The 16,924-nt window shown below is 35.8% G+C and overlaps 1 protein-coding gene and 1 long non-coding RNA gene across 7 annotated transcripts; one reads left to right on the top strand and one right to left on the bottom strand.

The window, feature by feature from the left end:
- Positions 1 to 957: 957 nt before the first annotated feature.
- Positions 958 to 6,696, top strand: LOC121980578. 4 transcript variants are annotated; one of them, XR_006111597.1, is made up of 7 exons: positions 958 to 1,087; positions 1,165 to 1,447; positions 1,540 to 1,628; positions 2,576 to 2,631; positions 2,712 to 2,797; positions 3,800 to 4,007; positions 4,156 to 6,696. It is a non-coding gene; the product is annotated as an uncharacterized LOC121980578 (long non-coding RNA). The 4 variants fall into 4 exon arrangements; XR_006111598.1 differs by having other exon boundaries at positions 1,540 to 2,631; positions 4,156 to 4,218; positions 4,313 to 6,696; XR_006111596.1 differs by having other exon boundaries at positions 1,540 to 2,631.
- On the bottom strand, positions 5,322 to 10,444 carry LOC121980577. 3 transcript variants are annotated; one of them, XM_042532672.1, is made up of 3 exons: positions 10,232 to 10,444; positions 7,348 to 9,705; positions 5,322 to 5,806 (listed from the first exon to the last, which is right to left on the bottom strand). In XM_042532672.1, the coding sequence occupies exons 2-3, from the start codon at positions 9,584 to 9,586 to the stop codon at positions 5,790 to 5,792; spliced, it is 2,256 nt and encodes a 751-aa protein (XP_042388606.1). In that variant the 5' UTR covers positions 9,587 to 9,705; positions 10,232 to 10,444; the 3' UTR covers positions 5,322 to 5,789. The 3 variants fall into 3 exon arrangements, with proteins under 3 accessions (XP_042388606.1, XP_042388605.1, XP_042388607.1); XM_042532671.1 differs by having other exon boundaries at positions 10,258 to 10,444; XM_042532673.1 differs by having other exon boundaries at positions 7,348 to 9,604; positions 10,258 to 10,444.
- Positions 10,445 to 16,924: the final 6,480 nt, after the last annotated feature.

The raw sequence follows: 16,924 nt of genomic DNA, 5'->3' as shown, positions 1-16,924 counted from the left end.
GTACAGTCGGTAACTGCAAAATACCCTTCTTGATTTAATCAATGCTAAGAAAATTCTAAACTTAAAATAAAAAATGTCAAGAGAGTAATAATCAATGTTTTGATAATTTTCATGCCATAAACATTAGTTAAATAATCAACCTAAATGCAAATAAAATAATTATATTTTACTTTTTTCATTAATTATTTTTTTTTCATGCAATAGACCCTTCATTATTTTTCCTAATTTTTAGGTTTAAAAAAAAACAATCTCCATTGTATTCTTGCATTGCTACACGTAGGAGTGTAAATGAATTAAATTAAGTCAAATAATATAAAAATATTGATATTTGAGTTCGAGTTCAAAAAATATTAAGTTGAATAATATAAAATATATTAATATTTGAGTTTGTGTCTGATAAATATATATGATATTCAAAGTTTGAAGATATAAATAATTTTGACTCGTGCTTAATTCAAAATAAAATTTAAGTTCGATTTGAATGGTTTGAACTTGATTTGAGTATATTTGAATTATAATTTAAAATGATTTAAATTCGAATTCAACTTGAATTATTTGAATTTTAATTTGAATATATTTAAATTAAAATTATATACAAATAATTAGAATTTGATTATTCATGAACAATCAAATAAAATATTATGGGTTTAAATTTAATTTGAAAAAAATTATTAAATATGTTTGAGTTCGGCTTGTATTTGATAATTTAAAATACAAATTAAATATTTTTTGTTTGATCCATTTGCCCAATATTGTTCCCAAATAATAAGATTAAATCGCCTCTCCTAATAGTATTGATATAAAATTTTAAATTTTTATATAAAAAAGGAACATTGCTCCTTTTTCTTCGTTTGCAAATTAATCCAATCCATATTCTAATAAACTTAGTAATTGAGCCCATTATAGGCCCATTATTGGCACATATATATATATATATATATAGCATCGGGAAAGCCCAATCTTTTAGCTGCTCTTCTGCCGCCTTCCTTGTCATCTCTTCAGGCGCTGGTTCGAGCTGCTTGAAACCCACGGCACCTTCGCCATCTTCCCTAGTTCCTCGCCGATGGCGGCTTCGTTGACCTCCATCGTAATCGAATCTATCCCTTTCCCTCTGCTTCTTCCTTACCCTCCGCTCGTTACAATCTCTCTCTCTCTCTGTGCCAGGCGGGCGTACGCCCAAAAGTTGCTGGTGTTCAATGCATCTCTTCCCGGCATCCACTTCTGAGTCCTTCCAACGTCTTCGTGGGCCTGAAATCCTGTCCGAGACCGGAATTTTCGTCTTCCTTCGGTCTCCGATCAGCGCCCGGTTTCCCATGAAAAGCCCGCTGCACGATTTCGCCTCGCGCGGAGCTGAGGGTTTGACGATTTCGATGGATAAAGAGATTTCCCTGCTCTGGTTCTTAACATTTTGAATTTTTGAAGCCAAACTTTCGTGCTCTTTGCACAGGTTGCCTTCATCCTCTGAAATATCTTTTCTTTTTTTCCTTTTTATTTGCTTCGTTTGGCAGTGAATGCATTTTGCTGTTGCGCATTGATCAGGTGAGAAGGGCTTCGGGTACAAGGGATCTTCGTTTCATCACGTGATCAAGGGTTTCATGATTCAAGGAGGAGACTTCGACGAAGGAAATGTAGGTGCTGCTGCTGCTGATTTGAGAGTGGATGTGTAAATAGTGAAAGTAGTCTCATGAGTTTAATACTTTAAGGTCGGTTATAAAGAAAGAATATATCACACAAACGGATTGAAAATTTGAAATGGAAAACTTTCTTGACCAAAAAACGGTGCAGCAGTATTAAATAATATTTGTTCATATCATATTATTGAAAGAACTTCAACAAGTCATACCGAGCATACAAAGCTTATGTAAGGATATATAATAAATATCCAGGAACTTGTAAGAACAATCTCAAGGATAAATAATAATATGTTTGCCAGTCTTGTACAAGTTACATGATCCGACATGTTTACATAAGTGAACTTAGATTAAGTCATTGATAGTAGATGGTATAACTACAGTAATATATGATGTCTTTTTTATAACGTCTCTCTTGAGAAACTCATAGGGATGTTAAATACTACATTAACTGAAGTTAGTGAATAAATTGGTTCAATGAATTTATACAGCAGAAAAGTCATCATGTATACCTCCTGGCTCATGTATCATCCTGTTCAACTGTGGTGTTAATGCTCAGTAGCACATAATCTTGGAGTCTTCTTATATACTTAAATGATAGCACTTTGGTATATGATTTACTTAGGAAGTACCTAACAAGTTCCTCAATAATGAAGCTAGTATTTTCTATTTAGTTGGTTATCGATGTCTTTATTGTTAAATACTGTGTGGGCATTTTTAAGTTTGCAGAGCAATATCAATTCCGATGAAAGAAAGATCAATTTTACATGGAAATCATTTAGCAGACTGAACCATTTCTTTATCACAACTTTCTGATAGAGATCTATTACAAGTCTTCTTGAAAAAAATGGGTTAGCCGTAAAGAGTCACTTTTGCATGTTAATTTTTATGTCGATGTACACAAGGTAAATTGTTTATTAGAAAATTTTATTGTTGAATTTCAGGGGACTGGTGGTAAAAGTATTTATGGCCGCACATTTAAAGATGAAAACGTCAAAGTGTAAGCTGAACATTATGAGGCATTTATTATAACTGTATTATATGGATAAAAAGATGCTTATATTTACTCTGAGTTGCCAGTGGTTCATGTGTGACCAGGAGTGGTTAGTATGGCAAATGCAGAACCTAACACTAACGGAAGTCAGTTCTTCATTTGCACTGTGAAGGTAAAGTTATGCTTGTATTGATTTCTGAAATTTGCTTCTAGTATTTTGCAAATTTTCCATGCAATAAACTATTTCAGTTAGAATGGTGTTTTTTCCCCCTTCTGGACACTTTGAAAGGTATCTGGCAATATCATACTGATTTATTTATGTGATGATATCTCATTAACTGAAAAAAATATTAATAATTCCACTGAGATGTTTGTTAAGTTATACTGTGTTTTATCTTATTCTGAATTGAATTTAATATGGATTTTATAACTTACCTATTGTCCTAGGAAAATATCGTTACTTGTCTGCTGGATGTTGGAGCATTAGCTTGGGATAAAGTTATTGAGAGGGGAGCCAATAGATTGACGACAAAATGTTGTTTTCCCCTCTTTTAAGTTTTTTCTGCCTTCAATATCATTACAATACATTAGGGGTTTGGTTCTTTGGATGAGTGAGGCTTCTTGAAATAGAGGTAAGGTAGTTTAATTTTCCTAACCTCTTATACATCAATCTGTCTAGAGGAGAATCCTCACCGGCCTGTGTTTTATTTATCCTGTTGGCGTGGTAATAGTGTAATTATCATGGTTAACCTTCATCAACTCACAAGAAACAATGCCTCTTAGTATGATGCAATAGATTGCTGTACCATTTGTCACACAGTGTCATTGTTCTCCTAGATACAGTCACTCTAGATTTGTTTACTGATTGCCCCAAAATTATAACATGACTGTCTTACTGTAAGAACCCACTGCGACATCTTATACGCAAGAGCATTCAATGCAGCCTATTCCTTGCTGATAAAAGCCAATAAGTTTTAACCTTCGTGTTAGTAGTCTTTCTTGTTCTGGTGCATTGTTTTTTTGACCTTCTGCTTATCTTGGAATTAGCCCCTTTAGCATATATAATATCAATGGATTCTTTAAAACATTTTTTCCTTGATGTATTACAGTTTCATAAAACTATTTCCCTGAACTAGATTTCTGACTGTTATTTTTGTCCGCCCTGAAAATTCAGTTTTTAAATGTGATTACTCTAGAAGACTTAATGCACCACTGAGCTAAGTATTTGAACGTTCAACATCATTGCTATTCTGGGGAAAAGAAAACAAACTTCGACAGACCGTGGTGAAGTTCTTGATGGTATGGACATGGTGAAGTTGATTGAGTCTCAAGAGACGACTGTGGAGATCGGCCAAAGAAGAGGGTTGCCATCAGTGACAGTGGTGAGCTTCCAGTGGTCTAAACAAGATTTTTTTTTTTTTGGTCTGACTAGAAGGATCATCTGCCATTAGTCTCTCCAATTTTCTAGTTTTCATTCTGTCCCGATGAACATCTGAATACTGAATCGATTGCTTGCTGCCTCGATTCCAGGTTTTAGTTTGCAGAAATAAGAAGAGAAACATTTCCATTAAACTGGCATTCCGGGCCAAATAGGTAATCTAAGATTTTATTGGCACATCTGCCCAACGAGTTGAGAGGGCGAAGACACCAAATCTTTCACCACTACATGTCTTTTTCGCTTCTGTAGATATTATTGCTAAGGTGAAGCCTAGCTTTCGCGGGACCAAGCGAGGGGCTTCTCCATGTGTTCCACTAAGAGAGTGAAAGGAAGCTTCATGTAAGGAGACAACTCATCATGGGGGATGTAATTTTAAATCAAAGCTAATGATCCTGCTAAGTTTAGTGATTTTCCGGGCACTTGCCGAGTTCAAAGATTTCTTATTCAATCTTTAATTTGATTTGTTCTCGAGTGGGTGCTCCACATTACATTCAATTATAAGAAACGCTATGCAGGTACCCAATTGGATTTGAGCTTTAAGAATGCGTGTCCTCACTTTTCTAAGGATGATAATGGTACGTTGAGCACTGTCTCAATAAAGCTCATTCATCCTTCCAGTGATAATTAGTGAACAATTCTTTATTGATTCTTGACTGCTAGATTTGATGGTTGTTGGAGCATTTCACCTTTGTTTAACTGGTTGCAACCTTTAAGGGGTGTGGATGATTGGGTAGAAAGCAGATAGATTATATAAATGGTGAATTTTCAAGCACCAATTCTCATCCAAAGTTTGCGTCTAAGAATTTGTGTAACTTGGACTATAAGTGGGTATTGAGTCAGCTAAATCGAGGAGGCAAATTGATTGAATTATAGCTTCTGAGCCAACTCAACTCATTCTCATTACAATGTATTTAGTACAATTAACAAACCTGGGAAAAAGGAAAAAAAGGATGATCATGTGTCACCTCACTAAATTGCGTAACGTATTAATCAAACTCAACGCCAACATTTAGCATGCTTTTCTTGGTCAAAAAGAATTGCAGCCATTAACATTTTAAAGTCCTCTGAACATGACACGAAGTGAGTGGTAATATGTTCTAAGCTGTTCGACCACAGTATAAATTGTTTACACCAGGACTAATTGCTTGTTCTGACATCTACAGACTGAGAACAGCAATGATCAATAATTAGACGAAAACTAAACCAAGTGACAGGCAAAGTGCCACCAAACCTAATTAATTAGAAGAAGCAACAGAGCTTCACAAACTAGAATAGTGGTCTGTACCTAATTAAAGTAGATGACGAACAATGTAGCTAAGTTTAAATAAGCTAAACAAACACATGACTTGCTAATTTTTATTTTTTATATTTCTCGGAAGCACTCATGTGTCGATTATGCTATCATTTCCTCCCACATCAAGAGCCTACAAAAAGCTCAGAGACTCACCCACTCCAGAGCATCGGAAACTTGAGAAATGGCGAAGAGTCTACTACTTTGCACCGTAGCAGTTATTCTGGCCGTCTCTGCAGGCAATGGAATGGGAATCAGAGTTGAGAAGGGCAGCCAAACAAGCACTGCACTGAAGAGTGCCTATAAGCGTGTGCAGATTGCTTCTGCTACTCTAGTTGCACAGCAGCATGGTGACAACCAGTATGTGATTCCAATGGAGAGGTCTGTTCCTTCAGGGCCAAACCAAATGGAGCCTGTCCATGGAGTTGCACAGGTTCAGCCTCTTGGTGATACTGCAGCAGAGAAACTGCATGAGCCGCCATCAGGCGCAAGGCGATGAAGTCAGCAAGAAAAGCATCAGTGATGATGTTAGTAGTTATTTCAGCTTTGTTTGCAGCAGCAGAGTGCTAGAAGCTAGCTTTGTGTGGAAGATGCAGTTTCACTAGTATATGCTTAAGATGTTGGATGGTATTAATATGCTTTCTACTCCATGCTTTTGAGAGTGTAGCTACTACTTTTAGCTTGAAAAGATGCAAGTGTGGCAAGTTATTATGGTGCCAATGTATATCATTAATAAATTAGGAAGTGTGTAATTTCTGCACTATGTCTATGGATAGTACAGCAATCTTTCATGAACTAAGAGTAGATTATTGATCTTGAAAGAGTGCAGAGACTAGTAGCCTAAGTGCTGAAGATATGACTGCTATTCGAACATAGTAATACACAGTGAAAAAGAATACTTTTCTGAGAACAATGCCCACTTACTTTCTTAACTAGGAAATCAGAACAATGGCCATCTATAACAAAACAAAAGAAATACAAACTATTGTTCTAATAGCTATGAGATTAAAGGAGGTCATTGCACCTTGAGGAAGGACACCTTCTATTTGAAAATAAAACAGATCACATGGAAATGGCAGGATGATCCAAGTCTAACTTTTCATAGTGGATCATTACAAGGTGAAGTATATTCGTTGTCAATCATTGAGAAAAATTAGTACAACCAACTATGATTGGGCATTAAGAAAAAACAAAGAATTTGCACTTGGATTACTTTAAGAATGCTTTCCACATGCATCAACCATGAACTGTTTTTAGATGTTATGTTGAATTCGGATTTGTTTATGTGCAGATGTTACTGAAAGAAAAAAAAAAATACAGCTCAGTGTTTCATCCTTCACAATGAGTAAATAAAGTTAATGTTAAAAATTGCTGGCTAAGGTGAAAAATTAAAGTGCGTCTGAAAGAAATGCATGGAAATATGGAATGTGTGAAGATATAAGGAACCAGATGGAGCAGGTATCTTAAGATTGTCACAAGCAATCAATTAGCTGATACTGTTATGTTAAACATCAATCAAATTTTGAAGAAATAATATGCTTGGCCTTCAAGGGTGAAATTAAATTTTAACATTAGAGACAGACGGAGAAGGTCTCCTAGGATTTTCACAAGCAATCAATTAGCTGATATTGTTATGTTAAAGCAGCAAATAATATGCTTGCCTTTCAATGGTGAAATTAAGTTTTAACATTAGAACACTGTCAGCCTGAAATCAAGAGCTATCACAAGAAAACTCCAAATGGAGAAAAAGTTAATGATTAGATATACCAATAGCCATTGTCAAGCAAGATTTGTGAGCAACTCATCTACCCTGACATTCCTAGTCCAAGCAATCATAAAAAAGAGATAATGAGGAGCTTAAAAGATCAATGAGGCTTCAGTCTTTAGAAAACAACCACTATGTTTGAGTCACACATTTTTTTCTATTCTTTCCACGACAAGCAGAAAAGTTTTGATTCTGAAGGTTGATCGTCACAGATTCAGAATCACTTACCTGATTGTTGTTCATTCAATTCCATACTCACATCTTCCATTACTTCAGTAATAACCTGAAGAAGTTCAACAGGTGTTGCTGCAGGGTCCAATTCAAGGCAGCCCTTCAAAGCATTATGAGCTTCTTCACCTGTTAGCAAATAAGAAGGAACCTGATGTGAGAAACGGAACATTTCTTCTCTTGCTATCCGCTTAACCTTGATTGGATCCATATGTCTATGGAACACTGCTTTGAAACCAGCAACTTTCACCAAAGGCATGACAGTAACACCATATTCTTCTTGATACTCATCAAGTACTTCCACCATGTCATATTTGTATATTACATCATCCGGTGTGAGCTCATTCCAATCTACAGACCAATTTTTGTATAAGGCCCAGATTTCACCTTTACAGGGAAGAATTCTAATTACTCCTCTGGGCCCCTTCTCCCATCTAACTCTATGGGAGAATATATTAACTGTGTCACTTATACGATATCTACCTACCCTGAAATCTCCGCATGTCTTTGCATATCCAGAGGCTACCCATCTAATTGGCCCTAGTTCATGGTTGGACTTAGAAGTAAGAAAACTCATGCGAATTCTGAATGGTCTACGAGACAGAACTTTCTGAACCATGGCATATAGCCGAGGCATGCCATCTTCACTGTCATATGTAGCCCACACCTGGTCTCCTTCAAAAGTCCTTTCCAAGCGATCCTTATCAAAGTCATAGAAATCAGGATCAGGTACATCAATTGATACAGGTCTAGGGATTTTCTCACATAAGTTTGCATCATGGTCGTTGGTTGTTTCCTTCATACCAGAATTATATAGAAGTGTTTGCCCACCTTTATTTTTGTGTGCTTCGGCTGTTTCTTGACCAGTTTTCTGCTTTAATTGGTTCTTTCCTTTCAACGTTTTTGTTTTAGATAACTTCCATTCTTTTAACTTGATACAAACTGCCATCTTAGTCTTCTCTATCAATATATCCCGGATATTAACTACTGGGAACTCCCTGAAAGAATCATGTCTAGCAACGATTTTAGATCTAGGAAGGTTAAAAGCAGAACTAATTTTTTGATCAATACAAGCGGGAAAATTTTCTGTTGCACCTCTTGGATGATAATTAATGCTTTCATCAGGCTTGTTTCTCTTCTTTTCTGGTCGGCCAACATTAAAAATAGGCTGCTCTTGGCCAGTAGCATAACTTCCAGAACCATTAGCTGAGCTCTTGTGGACATGTACATCTGTCCGGACAGACTCTTCCCTTCGAGCTGCTGCTTGTGCCTTCTCATACTTTCTTCTCATCTTTTCATATTTCTTGTGGTTTCCGTAAGCAGTGTGAAATGAAGAATCTGTTGTACCAGTAGTCACACTTGATCCTGTGAAAGTGCTCCAATGAAAGTTTTGATGATTATAAGACTCAAAATTTGCAGCATGCTGGAATTCCAATGTTCCTGTCCTGTGAAATGTGGAGGTACTGGATTCAGAACTATATCCATTCTTACCAGTGTAGTTATGGTTTGAGTTTTGCTGGTGCTGCTTGGTTGGCCAATGAAGAGAAGAATCTGCTGCATTACCAGGAATTCCAATTTCAATCGCCATGAAGGCTTGGTGACAATTTGGACAGAGGAGATTGTGATTAAGGTATATCCTGAGGTATTCATACTGCATCCTGCATCTACTGCATGATGTCCAAAATGTGTTCAGATTAACAGGATGAGCTTGAGGGGCAGCAGTTTTGCTCTTGCGAGCCCTTTTGCTAGATGTTGTGGTGTTGGAAAATGAGTACAAACCATTTGCTGTATTTTTGACAGAATTACCACCATGCAGTCGAGAAGATTTGTTACAAAAGCCATTGTCATTTCTCATCTGATCAAATGTCATTTTCTTGTCCTTATCAGACAACACACTCCAAGCTTGTGAAATTAGTTTGAAAGCACCTTCAGCCCCTATAGACTTGTTTTTGTCAGGGTGGAGCTGTAGTGACAAATTCTTGTAATGTTTCTTCAGTGTCTCTTCGTCTGTTGAGGCATTTGCAGATAGAATTGCATACCAGTCGTTCTCTCCATGAATCTTCTTTTCTGCTGCAAGATAAACATCCATAGTGGAAATCAGTTGGTGTATGCCTTCAAGTGATGGAAAGAGGCTTTGCGCCTTCAAAGCTGACTTTTTTGCACCGTTGATGTCATTAGCACTGAATTTCTTTTCTGCAATTTCTTTTGCCTTAAGGGCCTCCTCTCTATTACAATCCATACCACGATCTTTCTACACCTACTCTACGAATGATCTTGATTAAAAAAAGAAAAATTCAAAACACAATGTAAAATTCTTAGTACACATGTACCAACGCCAACATGAAAAATCATCTTCTCCTGCAAAACGATCGAACATTATCAATGAAAAAGAAAAAAAAAAGAGAGAGAGAGATTTCTAAAACAAACTGTACAAACAACAACAAACAAACAAAAAAGAATAGGTAGCACATATTCCGAACCATAGAACACTAGATCCAGTAACAGAAACCTCAGGAAGACAGCTCAAGCACATTTCAGCTAAGCACATCAAAGCTAAAACGAACTAGCATTATTACTGATTAAACAAGCAAACTGAAGTTTAAAAAAAAAAAAAACTCTTTTTACTGAGTGTCTGGTTAAAAACTAAAAATTTCCCAGATCCTGAGGCTTCCTCGAAAGAAATAGATGAGCAGCCGAAACACTAACAAGTGAAGATTCAAAGATTAGCAGTGCTTCTCGAGCACGAATTAGCAAACAGTGGAAACGAATTTCCATCCAGTTTCGAACCTAGAAACCCTAGGTGTCCTGATCGCCATTACAGAGCAAATTTGCTAGTCAAAAAAAAAACGGAAAATAAAACAGAGGATCAAGCCGAAGACGAGACCCGAAATTAAAGGAAGGAGAGATCACCAATTTGAGAGAAGATCCACGTAATTGAAGGAATTGATAGATAGATCCGAGCGGACGCCAAAATTTCCTCCCAAATTCTTCAAAAAAATTAAGGGGAAGTTTGAGCTCCTTTAGTCAAAACAATATTTCCTAAATACCAAAATACTTAATGCAGGAAAAATACAGAAAAAGGAAAAAAGTTCACAAGCCCTGCATAACTCTAACCTAACTTTATTATTTATTCTATTCTTCTAACCCTAACCAGGGTTAAACATTTACCACAGTGTGATTTATTCTTTTAGTTAATTATTAAAAAAACACATAATAATTACGCAAAACTTCACACACACAATACACTTATTATATTAGCCTTGTGTAGCAGCTGTATTTCATGTACATATTATATACTATCATGTATATACATGGACGTGAATTAAAAAAGATGAAATCAAGCTTCAAGAATCACTTAATCCATTTGCTAAACCTTTTAATAATTAAAATGACTAAAACTTAATCTTCTATACTCACAAGAACCCCTCAAAGGCATTTGGATCCATTTCCTCAAGTTGGAGGCTTCTCAGTGGATCCACATCACTGCTTGCTCACTCTTTCTCACCCTAAACATCATTTTCTATCATAAGAGAAATTATATTTATTGATTTATTATTATTTTTATTATTATTATTGATGATAGCTGAGAGTTGTCATCCTTTTGGAAAGTAGGTTGGCACGGCGATGCCGAGTTCATAATTTTGCTGGTGAAATAGCAGTGCATGCCATGTGACCTTGTGCATGGCTAAGTGCTGTGTTTACTATATACTAAGATAACAACACAAACATCGACCAATATGATAGTGTCTAACGCCTATTTTTGTTGAGTGTTTCAGAGGGAAAGCTGCTGAAAGTAATGCAGCTGATGCTGAACACTAGATCTGCATAGATATATATGAATTCTAGCACCATCTCTGAATGATACTGTTCGAGAAATTTAAAGCAGTCCAAAGTACGCATGCAAAGCAAGACTAAGCAACGACTTCACTAAATTGAAACTGAATAGTCATGTTTCTGCTACTTGTTAATCCATCTCCTAATTACTGCATAACCCTTTGGTTTCCATTGGAAGGAAGCTGTAATTGTTGGGTGCGGAAGCCTAGCTAGAAATTTGAAGAAAAGAGATTTTTGATTGGAATAGAAGTTACTACGGCACACTCTTTGACGATCTCTCTCAATATTTCTTTTACTTGCTCACTTCCCTCTCAACTGCTTGACATGTTCATGGTAAGTTTCCAAACAGATCTTTAATAACTCTTGCTAAGTTTCCAATGCAGTACTTTTTTTCCATACTTTGACCATGCAGTTCTAGATTTCCAAATATGATCAATTAATCTTATTCAATATTTCCTCTTAATTTGTTATCTTGAGTTGCTTCTTGAATTTGTTTAACTTATCAATTGTAACGGCTTTTGTCAATGTTTGTCGGCTGATCAACTGTCTTAATAAATTCCATGTATATTTTTTCTTGATTAAATAAATCTCTAATGAAGTGATGTCATATTTTAATATGCTTGGATTGTGCTCGAAAGACTGAATTCTTTGTCATTCAATTACATACATATTGTCACAATGAATTATTGTTGGCTTATCTAACTTGAATTTTAAATCTTTAAAAATTCTTCTCATCTAAATTCGCTCACAAATTATATCTATTGTAGCTATATATTCTACTTCTGCTGAAGATAATGTCATAGATTTTAACTCCAAAATATTACATTTGATCCTAGGTAAAAAAATATATCCAAAGGTACTTTTTCAATCATCAATTGATCATGCTCACTCACTATATATATACTCAATAAAGTTGCAATTGTTTTCTTCTTTGAACTCAATGTAAGTATCTCGAGCTGGTTTTGATGTGGTGAATCAGGTCAAATTAGGTATATTATGTTTTCATATCTTGTGTCTAAGTATGTAAGGACTTAGAAATATAAGAAGTCAAGTGGAAGACGCAACAGATGAAAAATGATAGCATGGGAAGTAAGTCGACCGGCTTAGTGCATCCGAAGGACGAGAAGCTGCAGAAGAGTACACCGACAGATGAGAAGGACTGACGCGACACTTCCGAGGGACGAGAAGCTGGAGTGGAAGACTGCGGGAGGAGAGAACGTCAAAGTTGAGTTCGGGTGAGCTCAACTCTAGATGGTCGGAGAATCACCCAAGTGACCGAAGAAGAAGCCGAACAAATCAACTTGAAGTTGACTTATCCAAGCATTTGGACTCCAAGTGCCCAGACCTGTCAGAGCGCCAGGACCACCCCTGGGTTAGCGTAGGGTGCCTCTTCGAGCCATTGTAGCTTGGATAGGTCTTGGATCTACGTCAGCAACACTCCAAGCGCCCGAACCAATCGAAGCGCTCAGGCAAGGATAAAGTTTTATCTCCAAGCCGTTGTGAAGCGAATAAATTTGCACCACAAGGGGCCTCGGATCGGGTCTAGGGAACCGGAAGTGCCCCGTCATCAAAACGTCTATTTCGACAGTGGACTATAAATAAAGCTCTAGTCTTAGAAGTTCAATACAACACTTGAAAATGAAACATTTGTTGGTGCAATCAACCTAGGATTGATTGGTACGATCATTATTTTGATGTGTGTGTCAAAGAGTTTAAATTAGGTTTCATATTGGTTTTAATATGTACTTAAGTCATGCAGGACTTGGTGAAACACACAAGCTTGGAAAGTATCATCTTATCGTTCAGGTCCTTGAAGATTGGTGAAGGATAGTGCATCCGAGGGACCGCGAACAAGGAGCAACGGAGTGAAGCTGAGGGAAGCAGACTTCAAGGCAACGTGAAAGATGGCATGAAGAAGAACTGTGAGCTTGAGTGCATCTGAGGGACGAAAGTTGAGGAAGAAGGCTTCAAGGACAACTCTAGAAAGGATGAGTGGGGGTGTGTAATTAGGACCAGTCGACTGATGGTTATGACAGCCAACTGGTCTAGTCAACTGATTAGTTAATGGGAGTGAATAGAGACATTCTGTTCCCCCAGCCTGCAGATACCAGTCGATTGGTACTTTTACCAGTAGATTGGTATAATACCGTTAGGCTGATGACGCATAGAATCCCAACAGATTTGGTGGAAACAGTAGCCGTTAGGTGCTACCAGTCGACTGATGGATTCATCAGTCGACTGGTATCGGGGTTTTCAGCAACATGTATATAAGGCATGAGAGCTTGCAGAGAAAACATCTTCTGATACAAAAATACTGTTAAGCTCTCTAAGTGATCCTCAAGCCTCCAAACTTTCAATCTCTTCTTCCTAAGCTCATCTTTAATCTTGTGAGAGGAAGAGATCATCTTGTAAAGGTTTCTCCACCTTCGTTCTTGGATCGAAAAGGAGAAGATCATAGTGAAGCTTGATTGGGTGTGTGTGCGCCTTAGATTAGTCACCTCAAGGAGGTGGAGACCAAGTAAACTGAGGAGTTAGCTTTGCCTTCTTATTGCTTTTCTATTTCATTACTTCTTTTGTGCTTCCGCTAACAAATTGTAGGTCAAAATTGAAGAAAGGCTATTCACCTCCCCTCTAGCCGTACACAAAGGTCCTATCAACATTTACTTCTATTGTTTACTTCTTTCTATTTTTTGTACATAATTATTGTAAGAAACTACTCCGCCAGAAAGAGATTTTTAGTGGAACTTTCAAAATCTTGGACTAGCAATCTTTCTGGTTGTAACCAAGTAAATCTTGTCTCTTCTTTTTCTTTTATGTTAATTAATTTTTGTTCAACTAACCTATGTTGTCTTTGCTAACTTCGAGAAGCAAACGAAAGTTTTAACTCTCATTTCAGGGCAATTCCCCCTTTTACTGGTTGTACCGGGACCAATAAATGGTATCAGAGCTCGAACCTCTCTAGAAGGACTAACCGCCTGCTAAAGCAAGGAGACACTGGCCGAACCAAGCATCTACCTGCCAAAGTTCGAAGGGTAGTTTGCACTCTGGAAATGTCGAATGGAGGTATTTTTCAAAATCAATTTCAAAATTCTTTTGATAATAAAATACGATTTTGTAGTACTCAAAGATCAACAAGGAGAAGAAAAAGAAGGATATCTTTGGACCAAGAAAGAGCAAAATGACTTTGTAGCCAATAGCAAATTAGAATTCTACCTACTAAGTGTGTTACTGTCTCAAGAAGTGAACAGAATCGATGTCTACGGATCAGTAAAAGAACTCTGGGAGAAATTCTTAGAGTTAAATTGCAAGACAAAAACTACTATAGAATCAAATCAGTAACCTTTTAATGGAAAAGGAATAATAGGTAGCTCATCTACAAGTAAGAATCAAGGAGTTGATCACTGGACTCACGAATCTCGGAGAAATGGTAATAAACCGAGACTCGCTAAGATATGCATTAAATTCTTTCTCAAGAACACCCGAGTGGACATCCATAGTGGAGACTCTTTCTACATCTCCAAGGACTTCAAGGTAAGTAGTTTAAAGAATTTATTTTCAACTTTTGAACTTCACGAGTCGAGATGTACAGGTTTAAGAAATAAAGAAGGAAAGATAGCTCAAAACTTGGCCCTGAAAACTAACCATAAAAATGAACTGGATTCTAACACATCACTAGACGAAGCAGCTTTAATGGTAAGGAAGTTTTTAAAAATTTTAAAGTATAATAACTTTGGTAAGAAATAAGCAATGAAGCTTCGTCGAGGAAAAAGGAAAATCAGATGCTACAATTATAATGAAGAAGATCACGTAAAAGACAATTGCTCAAAACTAAAGAACAAGACAAAAGAGAAGAATAAAGGGCCAAATAAAACCAAACACAAGAACCTCAGAGCAACGTGGGATGAGTCATCATCAGAGTTCGAACTGGAAGCGTATCCCAGACTAACACTAATAGCGGATCACTAGAAAGACGACGATAGTACCTCAGAGATAAGCATCAACGAAGGAGGAGATACTTCAGAAGAAAGCAGCGATAAAGGGGAAGTGTTGAATAATGAGACTAACTCGGGACCGACTCGATAAGTGAAGTACATTCTCTATCTTTCGATAAATTGTATAAATTTATCAAGATGCTTTCTAGAAGTTTATGTAAACTAGAAACAAAAAATGCACAATTAAAAATGGAGAATTTAAAATTAAGAGTTACCTTAGCAAAATCATGCTTATTAGAAAATTTTGATAAATTGAAGGTTGAAAATGAAAGGTGAAGGATCAAATAGAAAAATTGAAAGAGGATCATTCATGTTCAAATATTCAAAATTTTAGAACTTTTGAAAGGTTTAACTAGTATTTTAGATATCACAAAGGTTAAATTGCAAAAGTATCATAAAAATATATTCCTAAAAAATATCTTATTAATCTAGTATGTAGGAACCTATATTGGGTTCCAAAATTGTGTCAACATTAAATTTTCTCTAATTTAATTGAATTGCTAGGTTAAAATTTCTTTACACAGAAAAATATTTTTTCGTGCAAACTTTTTCTTAGAGTTTTTTATTCAAAATTTTTATAATAATAAGGCAGTAGATATTCTATTAGAATAAATATTTTCAAAATTTCCTATGAATTTTTTACCAAAACATTAATTTTTAATATTAAAATTCTTAAAATTTTAATTTTGAAAAATTTTAATTTTTTTCAAATATACATTCAATTTTACATACTCATAAAAAATAGTAAGATTTTTCAATATCAAAATATATTTTAATATTTATTCTAGAAAAATACATGTTTGTGTATAAAATGAATTATTTCTTTTAAAATAAATTATGTTTTTTATTTTTTATCATAATATGAATATTTCTTGTTAATGTTGATAAAAAAAATTATTTTTTTTTAAAATCAAAAATACTTTTCTTATTATTTTTGACAAATCCTGTTTTTAAATTTTAGAAATTTGAATATTTGAAAACTAATTATTGTAATTTTTTTTTTTACCTTGATCGCTGTTTCAATCACTCTTGGTAAAATTTTTAGATTTTTTCACTTGGCTCTATTTTTTTTATGTGATCAAAGGAGGAGAAAAATTTAGAGTTTTAAGAGGGAGATAATTTAAATATTTTACTTATACTTACTTGCAATATTTTACTTGTACTTGATTGCAATAATATTTTATATTTTGATTAACTCTAACTTAACATAGGTCATACTCGCAGTTAACCATTTTCTTATCTCGTCACTTGGCTAATACTCAGATCGTTCAGTGTTGATCTCACCTGAATCCAACTCCGACTTTCTCCTCGAGCAAACTTCCTCCTAGCTTCTCGTCCATCAGATGTGTCGCGTGCATTCTTCTTATCTACAAGTGTACTCTTTTACAGTTCATCGTCCCTCGGAATACCGAGCCAGTCAACTCCCTTCTTATGTCATCCTTATCGCTCGCTACATCTTCCACTCGACTTCTTATGTTCCTAAGTCTCTACATACTTAGACACAAGGTATCAAATCTACAAAGCCTAACTTAACTCAGTTGATCACATCAAAACTAGCCCGGGGTACTTACAATCTTTCCCTTTTTAATGTGTATCAACCCAAGTTAAGTTAGGGTCAACAAACAAAAAATGATAGTTAAATTGAAAAAATTATAACATTAAATTTTACAATAAAATACATGTTTGCAAAAAAAAACAAAGTTGCAAACTCCTCCTCAACTTATCCTCTCTAATTTTCTCCCCCTTTGATC

The sequence above is a fragment of the Zingiber officinale genome, chromosome 5A (assembly GCF_018446385.1).
Source record: "Zingiber officinale cultivar Zhangliang chromosome 5A, Zo_v1.1, whole genome shotgun sequence".
In the NCBI taxonomy this organism is placed as follows: Eukaryota; Viridiplantae; Streptophyta; class Magnoliopsida; order Zingiberales; family Zingiberaceae; genus Zingiber; species Zingiber officinale.
The sequence above is the reverse complement of the archived record's forward strand: the minus strand, read 5'-3'. Positions and strand labels throughout refer to the sequence as shown.